This window comes from Camelina sativa, chromosome 10, assembly GCF_000633955.1.
Source record: "Camelina sativa cultivar DH55 chromosome 10, Cs, whole genome shotgun sequence".
In the NCBI taxonomy this organism is placed as follows: domain Eukaryota; kingdom Viridiplantae; phylum Streptophyta; class Magnoliopsida; order Brassicales; family Brassicaceae; genus Camelina; species Camelina sativa.
Window position 1 is genome coordinate 7,647,764 of NC_025694.1, and position 15,493 is coordinate 7,663,256.

The following is a 15,493-nucleotide window of genomic DNA, read 5'->3' on the forward strand; positions in this document are numbered from 1 at the left end:
AAAAACATCTTCACTCATTTGTCTTCTCGTTCCCTTGATATATATTACCCGGCATGTCGCTATAGTATATGGTTGGAAATCTTAATTCTCCGAATAATAAATGTTTTGTTCAGGTAACTGGTACAATACGGAAACTTTCCAATGATTTTTTTAATTTTTGTTTGTAAAATTATATATGTGCAATCTATATAAGTAATAGGATACGAATTGTTTAGATTCGACTACTCATACAAGAAATTACCGCTAAATAGATATCAAATTACCAAACCATAGCACACACTTTTTAAGGTTTCATTATTGTTTATGTAAATGCAATAGAATCCAACTCGTTTGGGGTAGATTTTACATCTAGAATACTTTATATTCAGCAAGTGTCCAGTGGTGCCGCACGAATTATTTAGTGTGTCAAACTATTGATAGGAGATATTAATAAAGCGTATACAGTGCAACAATCTATTTAAGTAATATATAATTGAAAACATAACTATAAAAACACTTTTAAAGGTTTTGAGGATTTTATTGGCCTCCAATAGTCTTCCATCAAAATTGGTACATGTGAATGTAGACTATCTCTTCCATCTAAGAAATTTGGTGAAACAAACGATTCTGGCTGATTGGTAACCTCGTTTATGCGCTTAGAAAATTATGAGCAATTGTAGAGAATGCAGTTTAAAAGATAGCGGTTAAACATAGTAGAGGAAAAAGATGATGAGGTTAAAGAGAGCGGTTGAGTATTTAGTTTGATTCGTAACATTGTACCGGTTGAATATTATAAATTATAATAATTAGTAAAAAAATTAAATTAGTTTAGTTGGAAAATAAAAATTTAGAGTAATATAGTATTATTTAATTCATAATATGAAATATAAACATAGTTAGATAAAAATGTTAAAATGCTAAATAATTAGTTTTGTCATTATGATAATAGATTATAATATTAAGATATCATAAATTATTTAAAAAATTTGTAATAAATTATAAAAATGTAATTTATACTATAAATTCTAAAAACTATAAAAAATTGAAACCATTATCTAGTTCATAATAAGAAATATTAATATAGTTGAATGAGAATTTTTATAATGCAATATACTACTTTTATCATTAGAGTTGAAATTTACATATTTATCTCCGATCAGCCCATAACATATGTAAGAAACACACATATATAAGATAAATAGAAATTTTTTTTGTGATGTTTCTTCTCAATAATATTTTTTATTAAATAAAAAGGTTAAAAAATTTCCTGAAAAGTATGAGTAAAATCAGATTATGTTCACTCTTTTTCTTTATTTTTTTCAGATAAAAAGAATCCAACGCCAAAAACAAAAAACAAAATACCAAAATAAAAGCTTTGTAATTTTTGAACCTCACCAAACGTTGGTTTCATCGAGTGACTCAAGTTGGTGTTTGCAACCACCAAAAATCAGATTTAACCACCTTTTCCTAGCAAGATCTCCAATCAAGATGTTCAACCACTATTTTCAAACGATCTGTTGATTGGTGATCATAGGGGCGGTTCGTTTGCAAACAACCTTAATTAGTGATACCAATCAAAGCCTCTAAATATCTAAGATTTTTCTTGGAATTTGTAAGGAAAAGTTGTTTAAAAAAAAAAAAAAGTGACACTCCGATGAATACACAATCTAAGAAACATATAGGCCTAATGTGTTGCAAACTTTTGCTTGAAAGTGTGGAGGTATTTCAGTATTTTACTGATATGGTTCCACTAAACGATCATTGCTTGCCAATTCGATATCTTATAGCATGCTTTAGCTTCTTTATCTCGATTTAAAGGATTTGCCTTGATGTCTTTCTCCGCTAGACGACCATATAGATTATAGAACATGTATACTCAAAACAAATAGGAATTTTGTGAAGGCCATTGGTAGATAATTAAATTCATGAATTCATAATACATTTAAAGCATGCCCAATCAAGAAAAAAGTCGAGTTTTTCTAAATCTCGACTTTGTTGTTTTCTTTAAATGTATGAAACAAAAAAAAAACCATTAAAAGCACAATTATAAATACATGCATAATTATAACATATGTTATCAACTAGAATGGTTACTACAATTGGTTTGGAACCTTATAATAAACTTTAAACACCAACTTCCTGGATTTATATATTTATTCGGCTAAACAAGTCATGTGGAAGTTATTTGAAAAGTATACAAATTCCGACCTAATTAGATTGGGGGAAGCTATTTTTATTTATTTTTGTCAACAAATTAGACTTGAGTAACGGATGTAACCATATTATTGGTTCATCCTAAGCATTAATTATTATACTATAAGGTTCTTTATTAAAGATATATAAAAAAGTGGGACCAAAACCTTAAAAATTTCCAATAACAAATAGTAGTAGTGTATAGTGTAGAGAGAGAGGTCCTTTTATATCTTTATATAAACTCCCCCAAAGTTTCCTCTTCTCTCTATCTCCCCCCACTCACTACTTTTTTCCTCTTGTCTTCCTTTGCTTCCCTCTTCTCTCCCCCAAAATCCGAGAGAGAGATAGAGAGACTCTGTACTCTAATCCTCCGAGAAAGAGAAGAAAAAAAAATGAAAATGCAGACGAAGAAGCTCTTTATCACCATTGTCTCCTTTCTTCTCTACGCTCCATTGTTCTTATCTTCACCAGTTCCAGACCCTGAATCTGTTGTTGAAGAAGTTCACAAGTATGAATCTTTTTCCTCAACTTTATCATTCACATTTACTTGAGAACAACTAATCATTTATTTTTTTGCTTTACATTTGAGCATAGTGTTACAAAGTTGTCGCCTTTACCAAAAAAAAAAAAAAAGGGACCATTTTGAAAAGTCTCTGTTTTTAATAAAAAAAGTTGTGTTTGTTCGCTCGCTCGCAGGAGCATTAATGCGTCGGTTGCTGCAAGAAGGAAGTTAGGTTATCTCTCATGTACAACCGGTAACCCAATCGACGACTGTTGGCGTTGTGACCCTCACTGGGAGCAACACCGTCAACGTCTCGCCGACTGCGCCATTGGTTTCGGCAAAAACGCTATCGGTGGCCGTGACGGTCGGATCTACGTTGTCACCGACTCAGGAGACGACAACCCTGTTACCCCCAAACCCGGAACTTTAAGACACGCCGTGATCCAAGACGAGCCACTCTGGATTATCTTCCAGCGAGACATGACGATTCGGCTCAAGGAAGAGCTCATCATGAACTCTTTCAAAACCATCGACGGCCGTGGCGTCTCCGTACACATCTCTGGTGGGCCTTGTATCACGATCCAGTACGTGACCAACATTATCATCCATGGGATTCATATCCATGACTGTAAGCAAGGTGGGAACGCTATGGTACGAAGCTCCCCAAGGCACTTCGGGTGGAGAACGATTTCGGACGGTGACGGTGTCTCTATCTTTGGTGGGAGTCATGTTTGGGTTGACCATTGCTCGCTCTCTAACTGTGAGGACGGACTCATTGATGCTATCATGGGCTCGACGGCTATCACTTTGTCTAATAATCACATGACGCATCATGATAAGGTCATGCTGCTTGGTCACAGTGATACTTACACTCGTGACAAGAATATGCAAATCACCATTGCTTTTAACCATTTTGGTGAAGGCCTTGTCCAAAGGATGCCAAGGTAAAGAAAAAAAAATATGTGTTTTTTTTTTATATTTTTTTTACTTTGTGTTATAAGTTCATGTGATTGTGACTATGGATATAGATTAATTTTGGGTCCATTTTGTTGTTGATGTGTAGGTGTAGACATGGGTACTTCCATGTGGTGAACAATGACTACACACATTGGGAGATGTACGCGATTGGAGGAAGTGCTAATCCTACAATCAATAGTCAAGGGAACAGATTCTTGGCCCCAAATATCAGATTCAGCAAAGAAGTGACTAAGCATGAGGACGCGCCTGAGAGCGAGTGGAAGAGTTGGAATTGGAGATCTTCTGGAGATTTGTTGCTAAACGGTGCGTTTTTTACTCCATCAGGTGGTGCAGCCTCGTCTAGCTATGCAAAGGCCTCTAGCCTTGGTGCTAAACCGTCTTCTCTCGTTGGACCATTGACGTTTAGCTCTGGTGCACTGAATTGCCGTAAGAGTTCCCGTTGCTGATTGTGGCTTAGTTGGGGTCACACTTTACCAATTTTATATATAGGAAAAGGCAATTAAAAAGCCACCCACCAATTAAGGGGATGATTAATACCATCTTTTTACCCCTCTTTTTTTTAATTTTTCTTTTCATTTCGGGTAAAATTGTAAGGAGAATACAACCTCTGGCTTGCTCTGATCTTTAGGACCCTTCTTAAGGATTCCCTGTTTTAAGGAATCTTTTAATTAGGTTAAAGTGTGGGAACAAGTGCAGATGTGTTGATCTTTGATATTAATATAAATATAATTTGTCTTTCTCTTTTAGTATTTTCTTACTATATGAGCGCAAAGATAAAATAGGTTCGTTACAACAAATTTGAAGTTATCAATTTGCGTACACACATGGATGGATGGAGAGGTTAGTTACAATGTGACCATTTGGCAGTTCAAAAAAAAGGCTTTGGTTTTCCGAAAAATTCACTTTTTTATTCAGAAGTTTGGAGTGTTGTGTAAAATGGTAACTTTTTTAGTCAAAGCTGTGGTGAGCCAGTCAATGTTTGACCAACTCTCGCGACTTTTCTTTTTTCTTCCCTCTGGCCAATGCATCGATTCCGGTTAAATAAAGAAAAAATTACCCATAAAAATAGGGAAAGAAATTTATAAAAGTGGAGTTGATAGATTGGAATAAGGAAAAAAGAAAGAAAAATTTGGAGCAGTCAAATACCAGAGTAGCTCTACTTTTGATGGGCTTGTCTCATATTCGTGTTTGACTACTGTCCACTGATTATGGGGGGATACATTACATTTAAAATTTGAAAGTAACTAATTAAACAACTAACCACCTTTCTTTTTTTTGCCCATGTGCAGCATTTTATTTGTTAAGGAAGGCCATGTGCAACAATAATAATGACATTTAGCAACCAAAGGAAGAAGAAAATTTTGAAACTAACAAATGGTCGCAACGAATGATGTGACGTAGTTGGTGTGATTAGTGCTTTGGCTGGTTCGATTTGGTTAGTCAGTGAGTATTAAACTATGCTAATGTAAAGTTGCAAAAACAGATTAGTTTTTTTTTTTTAGAGCATCAGACTAGGTATTGCTCCCTTGTTTCTTGTTTAAACTAACAAATCTTCTTCATTCTCATATTGAGAGTTATTGGGAAACTTGCAAGTTGCAACTAATAGTTGCATTTCTGCTGTCACGTGGTGGAGTCAGTTAATTCAGTTGTCACTTCTCACTTGTAGTTGTAACTTTCCATTATATTTGTTTAAACCAAAAAAAAAATCCATTATATTTGAATTTGAGTATTTTACATTTTTACTTAAATGTTCTGTTAATTTGGGTATATATTAACACGAGTATACTTGATTGATATATCCCAGTAACACTTGTCGATAAGGAACCATATAATTGATTAAAGCTAAACAAATCAGAAGTACTCAAAGTGAGACTCGAACCCGTGACAAAACCGATACTAATGCTGCACACAAGCCTCCACCGAAGGAAACTACTACTAATGGCAAGGCTAATATATGAAAGGTTAAAAAAAGTTTCCTAATTGGAATCTTCAATCTTGGTTCTTGATCGATTATAAATAAGATGAAGTCATTTTCGGATCAATTTTAGGTCCATGAATAAGATTGAAAATGAGACTTTGTATTGTGAAAGAAAAATTATAGTTTGAGTGGAAGTATATGAGGAAAAATCTGCAATTTTGACGGAAAATATGTTTTTTCATAATTATAATGTAATGATATTATATAATTAATGATTAATTAGAAATTACATACTTCTATTATCCAAATAATTTTAACAATTTTTAAATGGATTGCAAATTTAAATAGGTTTAAATTATTTTAGAGTAAATGAAATCCATTGTAAATTTTAATATGGTGGGTTTACCCAAATTAACATCTCTATGTTTTTTTTTTTTTTTTTTTTTTTTNGCTAAAGGGCTTTCTCAACATCTCTATGTTACATAGTAAAAAAGAAAAAATATATCAAATATAAGTGCGAAGAACATGTTTCACCAAGTGAATCGTGATTAAAACTTGAAAAATGTATTTGTGTCCACATTTTTATTTAGAATATCACTAAAAATGATATGTGGCAAGAACTTCAGAAAATGTAGCTCACTGTTATACATATTAAAAAAAAACTATAGTGCGTACAAATCAGATTTAAATACTAAATTGAACCAGCAAATTATTTAACCATTGGTGAAAAATATAACAGATATTCTAAACCGAGAAAAAACAAAAAAAAAAAACTCCGGTATACCAAGAAGAGGTTATGGTTTTGTTTTCTTCAATTTTTTCCTTTGTTTCAAAATATTTGTTTGCCCTATTTTTTTTTGTGTTTGGTTCTTAAAATTATTTTGTTCACTTCGGTACTAAAAAGAGCCCATTTTGAAGCTTGCTTGTCTCGGCCCTCCTTATCCTTATCTCGCCCCACCGTTCTAAAACCCTTCCCTTCCTCTCCTTCCACTTCTATCTCTCTCTCTCTCTCACACAAATTCCCTCACCAATGGCTTCTTCTATCGTTACCTCAACCTTGAAGCCCTTAGCCATGGCGGATTCTTCCTCTTCTACCATTTTCTCCCATCCTTCCATCTCTTCCTCCAGAATTCGCTGCTCCAATGTTTCTCTCCTTACCGGACGCATTAACATGCCCCTCTCTTTCTCAAGCTTCTCCCTATCTCTCAAAACCAAAACCCACCTTCAAAAATCCCCCTTTGTCTCCTTCGTTGCCCAGACTTCCGATTGGGCTGAAGAAGGTGGAGAAGGAAGCGTCGCCGTCGAGGAGAACGAGCGGGCTTTCGAGTCACAAGATGGTGAAGGAGATGTCAGCGAAGGAGCCGAGTTCCCGGAGCCACCGGAAGAAGCCAAGCTCTTCGTCGGGAATTTGGCTTATGATGTTGATAGCCAAGCCTTGGCTATGCTCTTTAAGCAAGCCGGTACTGTTGAAATCGCTGAGGTGAGTTTTAGCTGCTCTTCTTCTTGTGCTCTTATGGTTGTTATGATGGCGTTTATGTATGTTTCGTTATGCATTGTTTTAAGTTAAGGTCATATATGTTATGTCCATTGCTGTAAGCATCGAAGTATTAGTCAAATGAATGAGGAAAGTGAAATGCTTGGCTTGTAAGTGTGCTTGGAGGTTCTCTGAATTGAGAGAATGGTTGAAGTAGTCAGAATTGTGTGTGTTGAGTTCTCTCTGTTGACATTATGCTTTTGATTTTGAGTGTATGTTTACAGTTGATGTTATATTGTTACTCAAGGTCTTCCCTTTATTGTGTTCAAGAGATAATGTTACTATTCTTTGAATTGTTCTGGTTGAAGGTTATATACAATAGGGAAACCGACCAGAGTCGTGGGTTTGGATTTGTGACAATGAGTACCGTGGAAGAAGCTGAGACAGCTGTTGAGAAGTTCAACCGTTATGTAAGTTGATATGTTTCAATGATATCTGAAGTATTACCATGTTTTGTGATTGAATATTGGTCATTTGATTTTGGTGCATAAGTAGCATTTCTGTTCTTAGTTCAACCAGAGTTCATGTCTTTTTGCTCCAAGAAAACAGTTTTTGTTTTTGGGTCTGTGGATTTCTGTTATCTAAAACTTTGTACAATGTTACTATTTGTCACGCGTTCTCTGTTTTTGTTTTTGTAAATCGAATATGGAGGCTTTTGCATTTTATCGATTGATGCATTGTCTCAATTGTTCACTACTTACCCCCATTTGTTGTGTCTACATTGAATTGTTTGCGGCTAAGACATTTTAGCAAGTGATTTGAATTGGGGACTCGATAACATATGATTCTGACTTTGAGAACATTACTGAGCATATGTATTGGTATTTTCATGGTTTATCAGGATCTGAATGGACGTCTTCTGACAGTCAACAAGGCAGCTCCAAGAGGATCACGCCCAGAACGCGCACCTCGGGTATATGAACCCGCATTCAGAGTCTATGTAGGGAACCTTCCATGGGATGTGGACAATGGTCGTCTAGAACAGGTTTTCAGTGAGCATGGTAAAGTTGTGGAAGCTAGGGTGGTTTATGACCGTGAGACAGGTCGTTCACGTGGATTTGGGTTTGTCACAATGTCTAACGAGACTGAACTTAACGACGCCATCGCTGCTCTTGATGGACAGGTAATCTCCTTTTCCTCATGTATAGTTATGCTAATGCATTTAACATGATATTGTGATGTGGCTCTCAATTGATCTTTCCTTGTGTCTTTATTTACAGAACATGGAGGGTAGAGCAATCAGAGTGAATGTAGCGGAAGAGCGTCCAAGGCGTGGATTTTAAAAAGCTGAGATTATCTGTGCCCTCTCTCTCCCTCTCTTGCATTTTGTTTAGATGAGATTCTTACACTCTTCAACGATTGTTTTTGGCTGAACTCTAAATGCGAAAGTTAAGCTTCTTCTAAAGTAATATGTATTTCTCTTTGATGATCTATCATTTATAGTTTAATTTCCTAATTGCTGGCTTTCCGTTATGACTAACTTGGGATGTGAGGCTGCAATCATAGTAAAGGTGATCTGGATCTAGGTACTAAGCGATCGCCAGGCTTAAGACTTTATGAAATCCTTTGAAAAAGTTCTTTGTCTATCTGTGGGAAAACGAACTATTTCCCTCTAAGAACTACGATATCTAGCTAGATAGAGCTGGAACTATAACCCCGATCTATATGTCCGTGAAAACAAAATTTGAAATTTATTTCTCCCCAAATCAAAAGTTTGAAATCAAAATCTCCTCAGATTAATAGTTCAATATCTATCTACCCACTTCCATGAGTTCCATCGGTTTGAAATTTATTTAACCGATTATTAACCATTATAAACCAGAAAAAACCAGATTTTGATCTGGTTAAAGCACAAACCCAATTAAAACCCAGATTTAGAATACAATCCCAATCTTTTTTTTTTNTAATCAAGGACATCGACGTCATAAAATAGCAAAAGAGTTATGACTTCAGTAAAGGAATCATAAAAAGAAAGTTATCATTAATTACCAAGTAGGGATGTCGGCCAGGGACTCAGTAGTCCTCGACCTAGGCAAGCGTTCATGATGGCTGGTTCAGGAAGTTGAGTTTTTTGGCCGATCTTGCGTTTTCTTTCTTGGTTGGTCGGTGATATAGCAGAATGCAGACCATCATGTACTGTCCTTCGAATGACTATGGCTTTCAATCCGCCTCTACGTTCCTAAATTTGGAATTCATTTGACCGTGAAAATTTCTTATATTGGCCTTATTCAACTCCAAAGACATACTACATTCCTTTTGTTTCTGAGACCCAGAAGTGTAGAATAATACGAAATTTACGCTTATTTAGATGGCTTACTTATTTGGTTTCATAAACTTATGTAATATATCCTAGAAGAATATGGATAAGCCTATAAAACATTATATATATCACCTACGTCTAGCTGGAATCTTTGCCCCAAATTCTTAAACAAGTTTTTCCAGTTTGCCGGAGATAATACAAGGAACTCTTTCATCAAATGCACACACTCTCTTTTTCTTTTTCTTTCCCATGTTAGCTAAGAACAAATGATAAAAAGCTTACACATTTTATGCAATGCTCTGACTCTACCCTCTCACCCATGCCGGGTACTTTACTTAGTGCTGGGAGTAGAGCTCGACACGGGATGGGTACCCTTGAATTTTTTCGTACCCTTTATCCGACCCGGTTCTAACGGGTAATAGAAAAAAATTACTCCTACTCGATCCTTAAATAACGAGTACATGGAAAAACGGGTACTCGGTAAAAAATAGTTGACCATTTAAATACCCGACCCTTTACTTCTACCCAGAAAAACAAGTACCCGGTAAAAAAATATCAATAATCGCAATAATAATTTCATATTCCGAGAGCCAAAAAAGGAAAAATTCATAAATATATGCAACATATAGTTCCAAAAATTATAAAATTACAAACTTTAAAATAAAAGTAATTTATAATTTAATTGAGCATCGTAAATATCATTTCAATTAGGCTAAGTTGAACTTAAACTTAAGCTTTAACTTTAACTCTATAATATATTTATAAATTAATAATAAATAATAATACAAAATATTAAAAGGTATTAACGAGTAGGTAACAAAACGGGTAAATGGACGAGTAAGGGGACGGGTACTGAAAATTAAACTAATATCCTATACTCGTCCCTTACTCACGGGTAATATAATTATAATACCCTTCACTCGACCCTAAAANAGTTATAGTTCGGGCTCTATCTAGCTAGATATCGTAGTTTTTAGGGGGAAATAGCTCGTTTTCCCGTCTATTTGTGGATAACATCTTCATTGTCTCTATATGGGTATGAAGATACTTAGGGATATAGTTTCCTAGCTATTAACTCTCGTGATCTACCTTGTAAATTGTAATCCAACCTAATCTTCTAACTTTAGTTGGTACTAGAGGTTCCTAAAGAAACAAGAAGTTTAATATCTATAAATTGTGCTCTTAAAAGGAACCTCTGTCATAATCTCTCGATTGGCCACACTTTCTGATCCAACAACACCCAACAAAATCATGCGTGAGAAAACTAGTCTTAATTGTAAACATTATGTCACAGTTGAAATCACACCGACATATATGACAATGTTTATTCAGAGCCATTCATGATTCTTGGTGAATCCTAAAAGATGCACTATATATGGTTAATCAAGGACATCGACGTCATAAAATAGCAAAAGAGTTATGACTTCAGTAAAGGAATCATAAAAAGAAAGTTATCATTAATTACCAAGTAGGGATGTCGGCCAGGGACTCAGTAGTCCTCGACCTAGGCAAGCGTTCATGATGGCTGGTTCAGGAAGTTGAGTTTTTTGGCCGATCTTGCGTTTTCTTTCTTGGTTGGTCGGTGATATAGCAGAATGCAGACCATCATGTACTGTCCTTCGAATGACTATGGCTTTCAATCCGCCTCTACGTTCCTAAATTTGGAATTCATTTGACCGTGAAAATTTCTTATATTGGCCTTATTCAACTCCAAAGACATACTACATTCCTTTTGTTTCTGAGACCCAGAAGTGTAGAATAATACGAAATTTACGCTTATTTAGATGGCTTACTTATTTGGTTTCATAAACTTATGTAATATATCCTAGAAGAATATGGATAAGCCTATAAAACATTATATATATCACCTACGTCTAGCTGGAATCTTTGCCCCAAATTCTTAAACAAGTTTTTCCAGTTTGCCGGAGATAATACAAGGAACTCTTTCATCAAATGCACACACTCTCTTTTTCTTTTTCTTTCCCATGTTAGCTAAGAACAAATGATAAAAAGCTTACACATTTTATGCAATGCTCTGACTCTACCCTCTCACCCATGCCGGGTACTTTACTTAGTGCTGGGAGTAGAGCTCGACACGGGATGGGTACCCTTGAATTTTTTCGTACCCTTTATCCGACCCGGTTCTAACGGGTAATAGAAAAAAATTACTCCTACTCGATCCTTAAATAACGAGTACATGGAAAAACGGGTACTCGGTAAAAAATAGTTGACCATTTAAATACCCGACCCTTTACTTCTACCCAGAAAAACAAGTACCCGGTAAAAAAATATCAATAATCGCAATAATAATTTCATATTCCGAGAGCCAAAAAAGGAAAAATTCATAAATATATGCAACATATAGTTCCAAAAATTATAAAATTACAAACTTTAAAATAAAAGTAATTTATAATTTAATTGAGCATCGTAAATATCATTTCAATTAGGCTAAGTTGAACTTAAACTTAAGCTTTAACTTTAACTCTATAATATATTTATAAATTAATAATAAATAATAATACAAAATATTAAAAGGTATTAACGAGTAGGTAACAAAACGGGTAAATGGACGAGTAAGGGGACGGGTACTGAAAATTAAACTAATATCCTATACTCGTCCCTTACTCACGGGTAATATAATTATAATACCCTTCACTCGACCCTAAAATTGCGGATACCTTTTTTTTGGAACGGGTACGAACCGAGTAACGGGTCGAATACGAGTAACGGGTATTAGTGCCCAGGCCTAGGTGAGACTGCTAAGACAGCCGCAAATGACCCACAATGATTTTTAAAGCGTAAGTTGTGTAGAGAATTTGAAAATGTAACAGTACTATACCATTACACACAATTGTGTCTATGACCTATAGTAACATATTTATTTACTCGTGGATTTAAGGNAATATCTATAAATTGTGCTCTTAAAAGGAACCTCTGTCATAATCTCTCGATTGGCCACACTTTCTGATCCAACAACACCCAACAAAATCATGCGTGAGAAAACTAGTCTTAATTGTAAACATTATGTCACAGTTGAAATCACACCGACATATATGACAATGTTTATTCAGAGCCATTCATGATTCTTGGTGAATCCTAAAAGATGCACTATATATGGTTAATCAAGGACATCGACGTCATAAAATAGCAAAAGAGTTATGACTTCAGTAAAGGAATCATAAAAAGAAAGTTATCATTAATTACCAAGTAGGGATGTCGGCCAGGGACTCAGTAGTCCTCGACCTAGGCAAGCGTTCATGATGGCTGGTTCAGGAAGTTGAGTTTTTTGGCCGATCTTGCGTTTTCTTTCTTGGTTGGTCGGTGATATAGCAGAATGCAGACCATCATGTACTGTCCTTCGAATGACTATGGCTTTCAATCCGCCTCTACGTTCCTAAATTTGGAATTCATTTGACCGTGAAAATTTCTTATATTGGCCTTATTCAACTCCAAAGACATACTACATTCCTTTTGTTTCTGAGACCCAGAAGTGTAGAATAATACGAAATTTACGCTTATTTAGATGGCTTACTTATTTGGTTTCATAAACTTATGTAATATATCCTAGAAGAATATGGATAAGCCTATAAAACATTATATATATCACCTACGTCTAGCTGGAATCTTTGCCCCAAATTCTTAAACAAGTTTTTCCAGTTTGCCGGAGATAATACAAGGAACTCTTTCATCAAATGCACACACTCTCTTTTTCTTTTTCTTTCCCATGTTAGCTAAGAACAAATGATAAAAAGCTTACACATTTTATGCAATGCTCTGACTCTACCCTCTCACCCATGCCGGGTACTTTACTTAGTGCTGGGAGTAGAGCTCGACACGGGATGGGTACCCTTGAATTTTTTCGTACCCTTTATCCGACCCGGTTCTAACGGGTAATAGAAAAAAATTACTCCTACTCGATCCTTAAATAACGAGTACATGGAAAAACGGGTACTCGGTAAAAAATAGTTGACCATTTAAATACCCGACCCTTTACTTCTACCCAGAAAAACAAGTACCCGGTAAAAAAATATCAATAATCGCAATAATAATTTCATATTCCGAGAGCCAAAAAAGGAAAAATTCATAAATATATGCAACATATAGTTCCAAAAATTATAAAATTACAAACTTTAAAATAAAAGTAATTTATAATTTAATTGAGCATCGTAAATATCATTTCAATTAGGCTAAGTTGAACTTAAACTTAAGCTTTAACTTTAACTCTATAATATATTTATAAATTAATAATAAATAATAATACAAAATATTAAAAGGTATTAACGAGTAGGTAACAAAACGGGTAAATGGACGAGTAAGGGGACGGGTACTGAAAATTAAACTAATATCCTATACTCGTCCCTTACTCACGGGTAATATAATTATAATACCCTTCACTCGACCCTAAAATTGCGGATACCTTTTTTTTGGAACGGGTACGAACCGAGTAACGGGTCGAATACGAGTAACGGGTATTAGTGCCCAGGCCTAGGTGAGACTGCTAAGACAGCCGCAAATGACCCACAATGATTTTTAAAGCGTAAGTTGTGTAGAGAATTTGAAAATGTAACAGTACTATACCATTACACACAATTGTGTCTATGACCTATAGTAACATATTTATTTACTCGTGGATTTAAGGTCAACTTGAATTGATTTGTACATGGCCCAGTAGATATATAATGAGTCCAGCCTGCTCTCACTGTTACTCTATAAGCTAAGTCTGTCCTTCAGTCTTGATCCGTAGTTGTGACAACAACCCGCGTCATTTTAAAATTTCTTTACACCGATCGTTTTTGGATCTCTATATATGTATACTACCAGCGAGAAACAAGCTTCTTTTTTTTTACGTCTTTGTAATCGCGAATAATGCAGTGATAATTTGAGCTAGGTGAATGATTTGTTTATGACCTAAAGAAATAACCTTAATCCGAGCTTAATAAGTCTTCATATTTAACTCTTCTAGGCGGGACAAGTATATCACTATAGTCCCACGTTTCTGGTCTAAATGAAATACTCCAGCTTAAATTCAACTGATGATGATGGCAGGTTCCATTAAAGTGAAATATATATGCATTTAAAAGACAAAAAATTCAAGAAGTAAAAAGTCTCAATCGTGCTCGTTCAGTCGCTTTAACAGAATATGGAAATGCAACAATTGTCGGGATATACAAGAAATGGTCCATATGTATTCATCATATGCATGTGTAACAGGCTAACACTCCTAACAGCGTAAGAAATAATAGACGCAATATACATAAAACTACGAAAAACATTTTTTTTGTTTTAAAAAGATAGGAGAGGAAACAAAGTGTATGAGAATAGAGCGACATTGAAGATTCATTTTCAAGCCAGATCTTGTCTTGGAACTCTCTTATCCCAACCTTTGCCTTTAGCTTCTCGACCAGCTATTCCATTAATTTTCACACTTGTCTCTTTGCTTCCCTCTTACATACTTATCCTCCTCTATTAATTATTTTTTGGAGCCATCGTCAACGTTTTGTTTTACTAGAATACATTATTCGCAATTTATTAATTATTGTCACTATCATTCGAACATCCACAATTTCTTTTAGACAAAATAATAGAGATATAAAACCGTCCAAAACATGTTGTAACCTATTTTACTCATTGGACAAACAAATTATCATTAGAGCTACCTAAACTCTCTTAATATCTTAGTAATATACTCAATTATTCGAAAAAAAGAAAAAAATACTACTTAATTTTATATCTTTGTATACATAGGGATATAAAAGTTGACTGCAAAAAAAAATGGAGGAGGGGTTAATTGTATTGTATTGGTCCCCCATCCCATGATCCAGCCAGTAAATACAATTCTAGGGCAACCAACCATCCACGTGTACCCTCAAACTCTACAACCTGTAAATTCATTTGTTGTATCTTAAAATTATAATAGTACCACCAAAAATTCGACATTTTCTTTTTATTGAATCCGAAATCATACTATAGACAACAAATCTAGCCTACACAAAGTTGGGAATTTTGAGAATCTTTTAACTTTGTAATGGACTTGATGATGTTATCCCATGTGAATCACACATGCTCTCATGATTTATCATGTGTAGTATTAGAGGCTAAGAAGATAACTCTTCAATACAAATGATTTAA

The 15,493-nt window shown here is 34.9% G+C and overlaps 2 protein-coding genes across 2 annotated transcripts; both read left to right on the forward strand.

The window, feature by feature from the left end:
- LOC104717795 (probable pectate lyase 18) lies at positions 2,425-4,390 on the forward strand. Its single transcript, XM_010435423.2, has 3 exons — positions 2,425-2,680; positions 2,869-3,618; positions 3,738-4,390. The coding sequence occupies exons 1-3, from the start codon at positions 2,565-2,567 to the stop codon at positions 4,096-4,098; spliced, it is 1,227 nt and encodes a 408-aa protein (XP_010433725.1). The 5' UTR covers positions 2,425-2,564; the 3' UTR covers positions 4,099-4,390.
- On the forward strand, positions 6,490-8,560 carry LOC104717796 (31 kDa ribonucleoprotein, chloroplastic). The gene is made up of 4 exons (XM_010435424.2): positions 6,490-7,050; positions 7,413-7,514; positions 7,946-8,227; positions 8,325-8,560. Exons 1-4 carry the CDS (start codon positions 6,601-6,603, stop codon positions 8,385-8,387), a joined length of 897 nt encoding a protein of 298 aa, XP_010433726.1. The 5' UTR covers positions 6,490-6,600; the 3' UTR covers positions 8,388-8,560.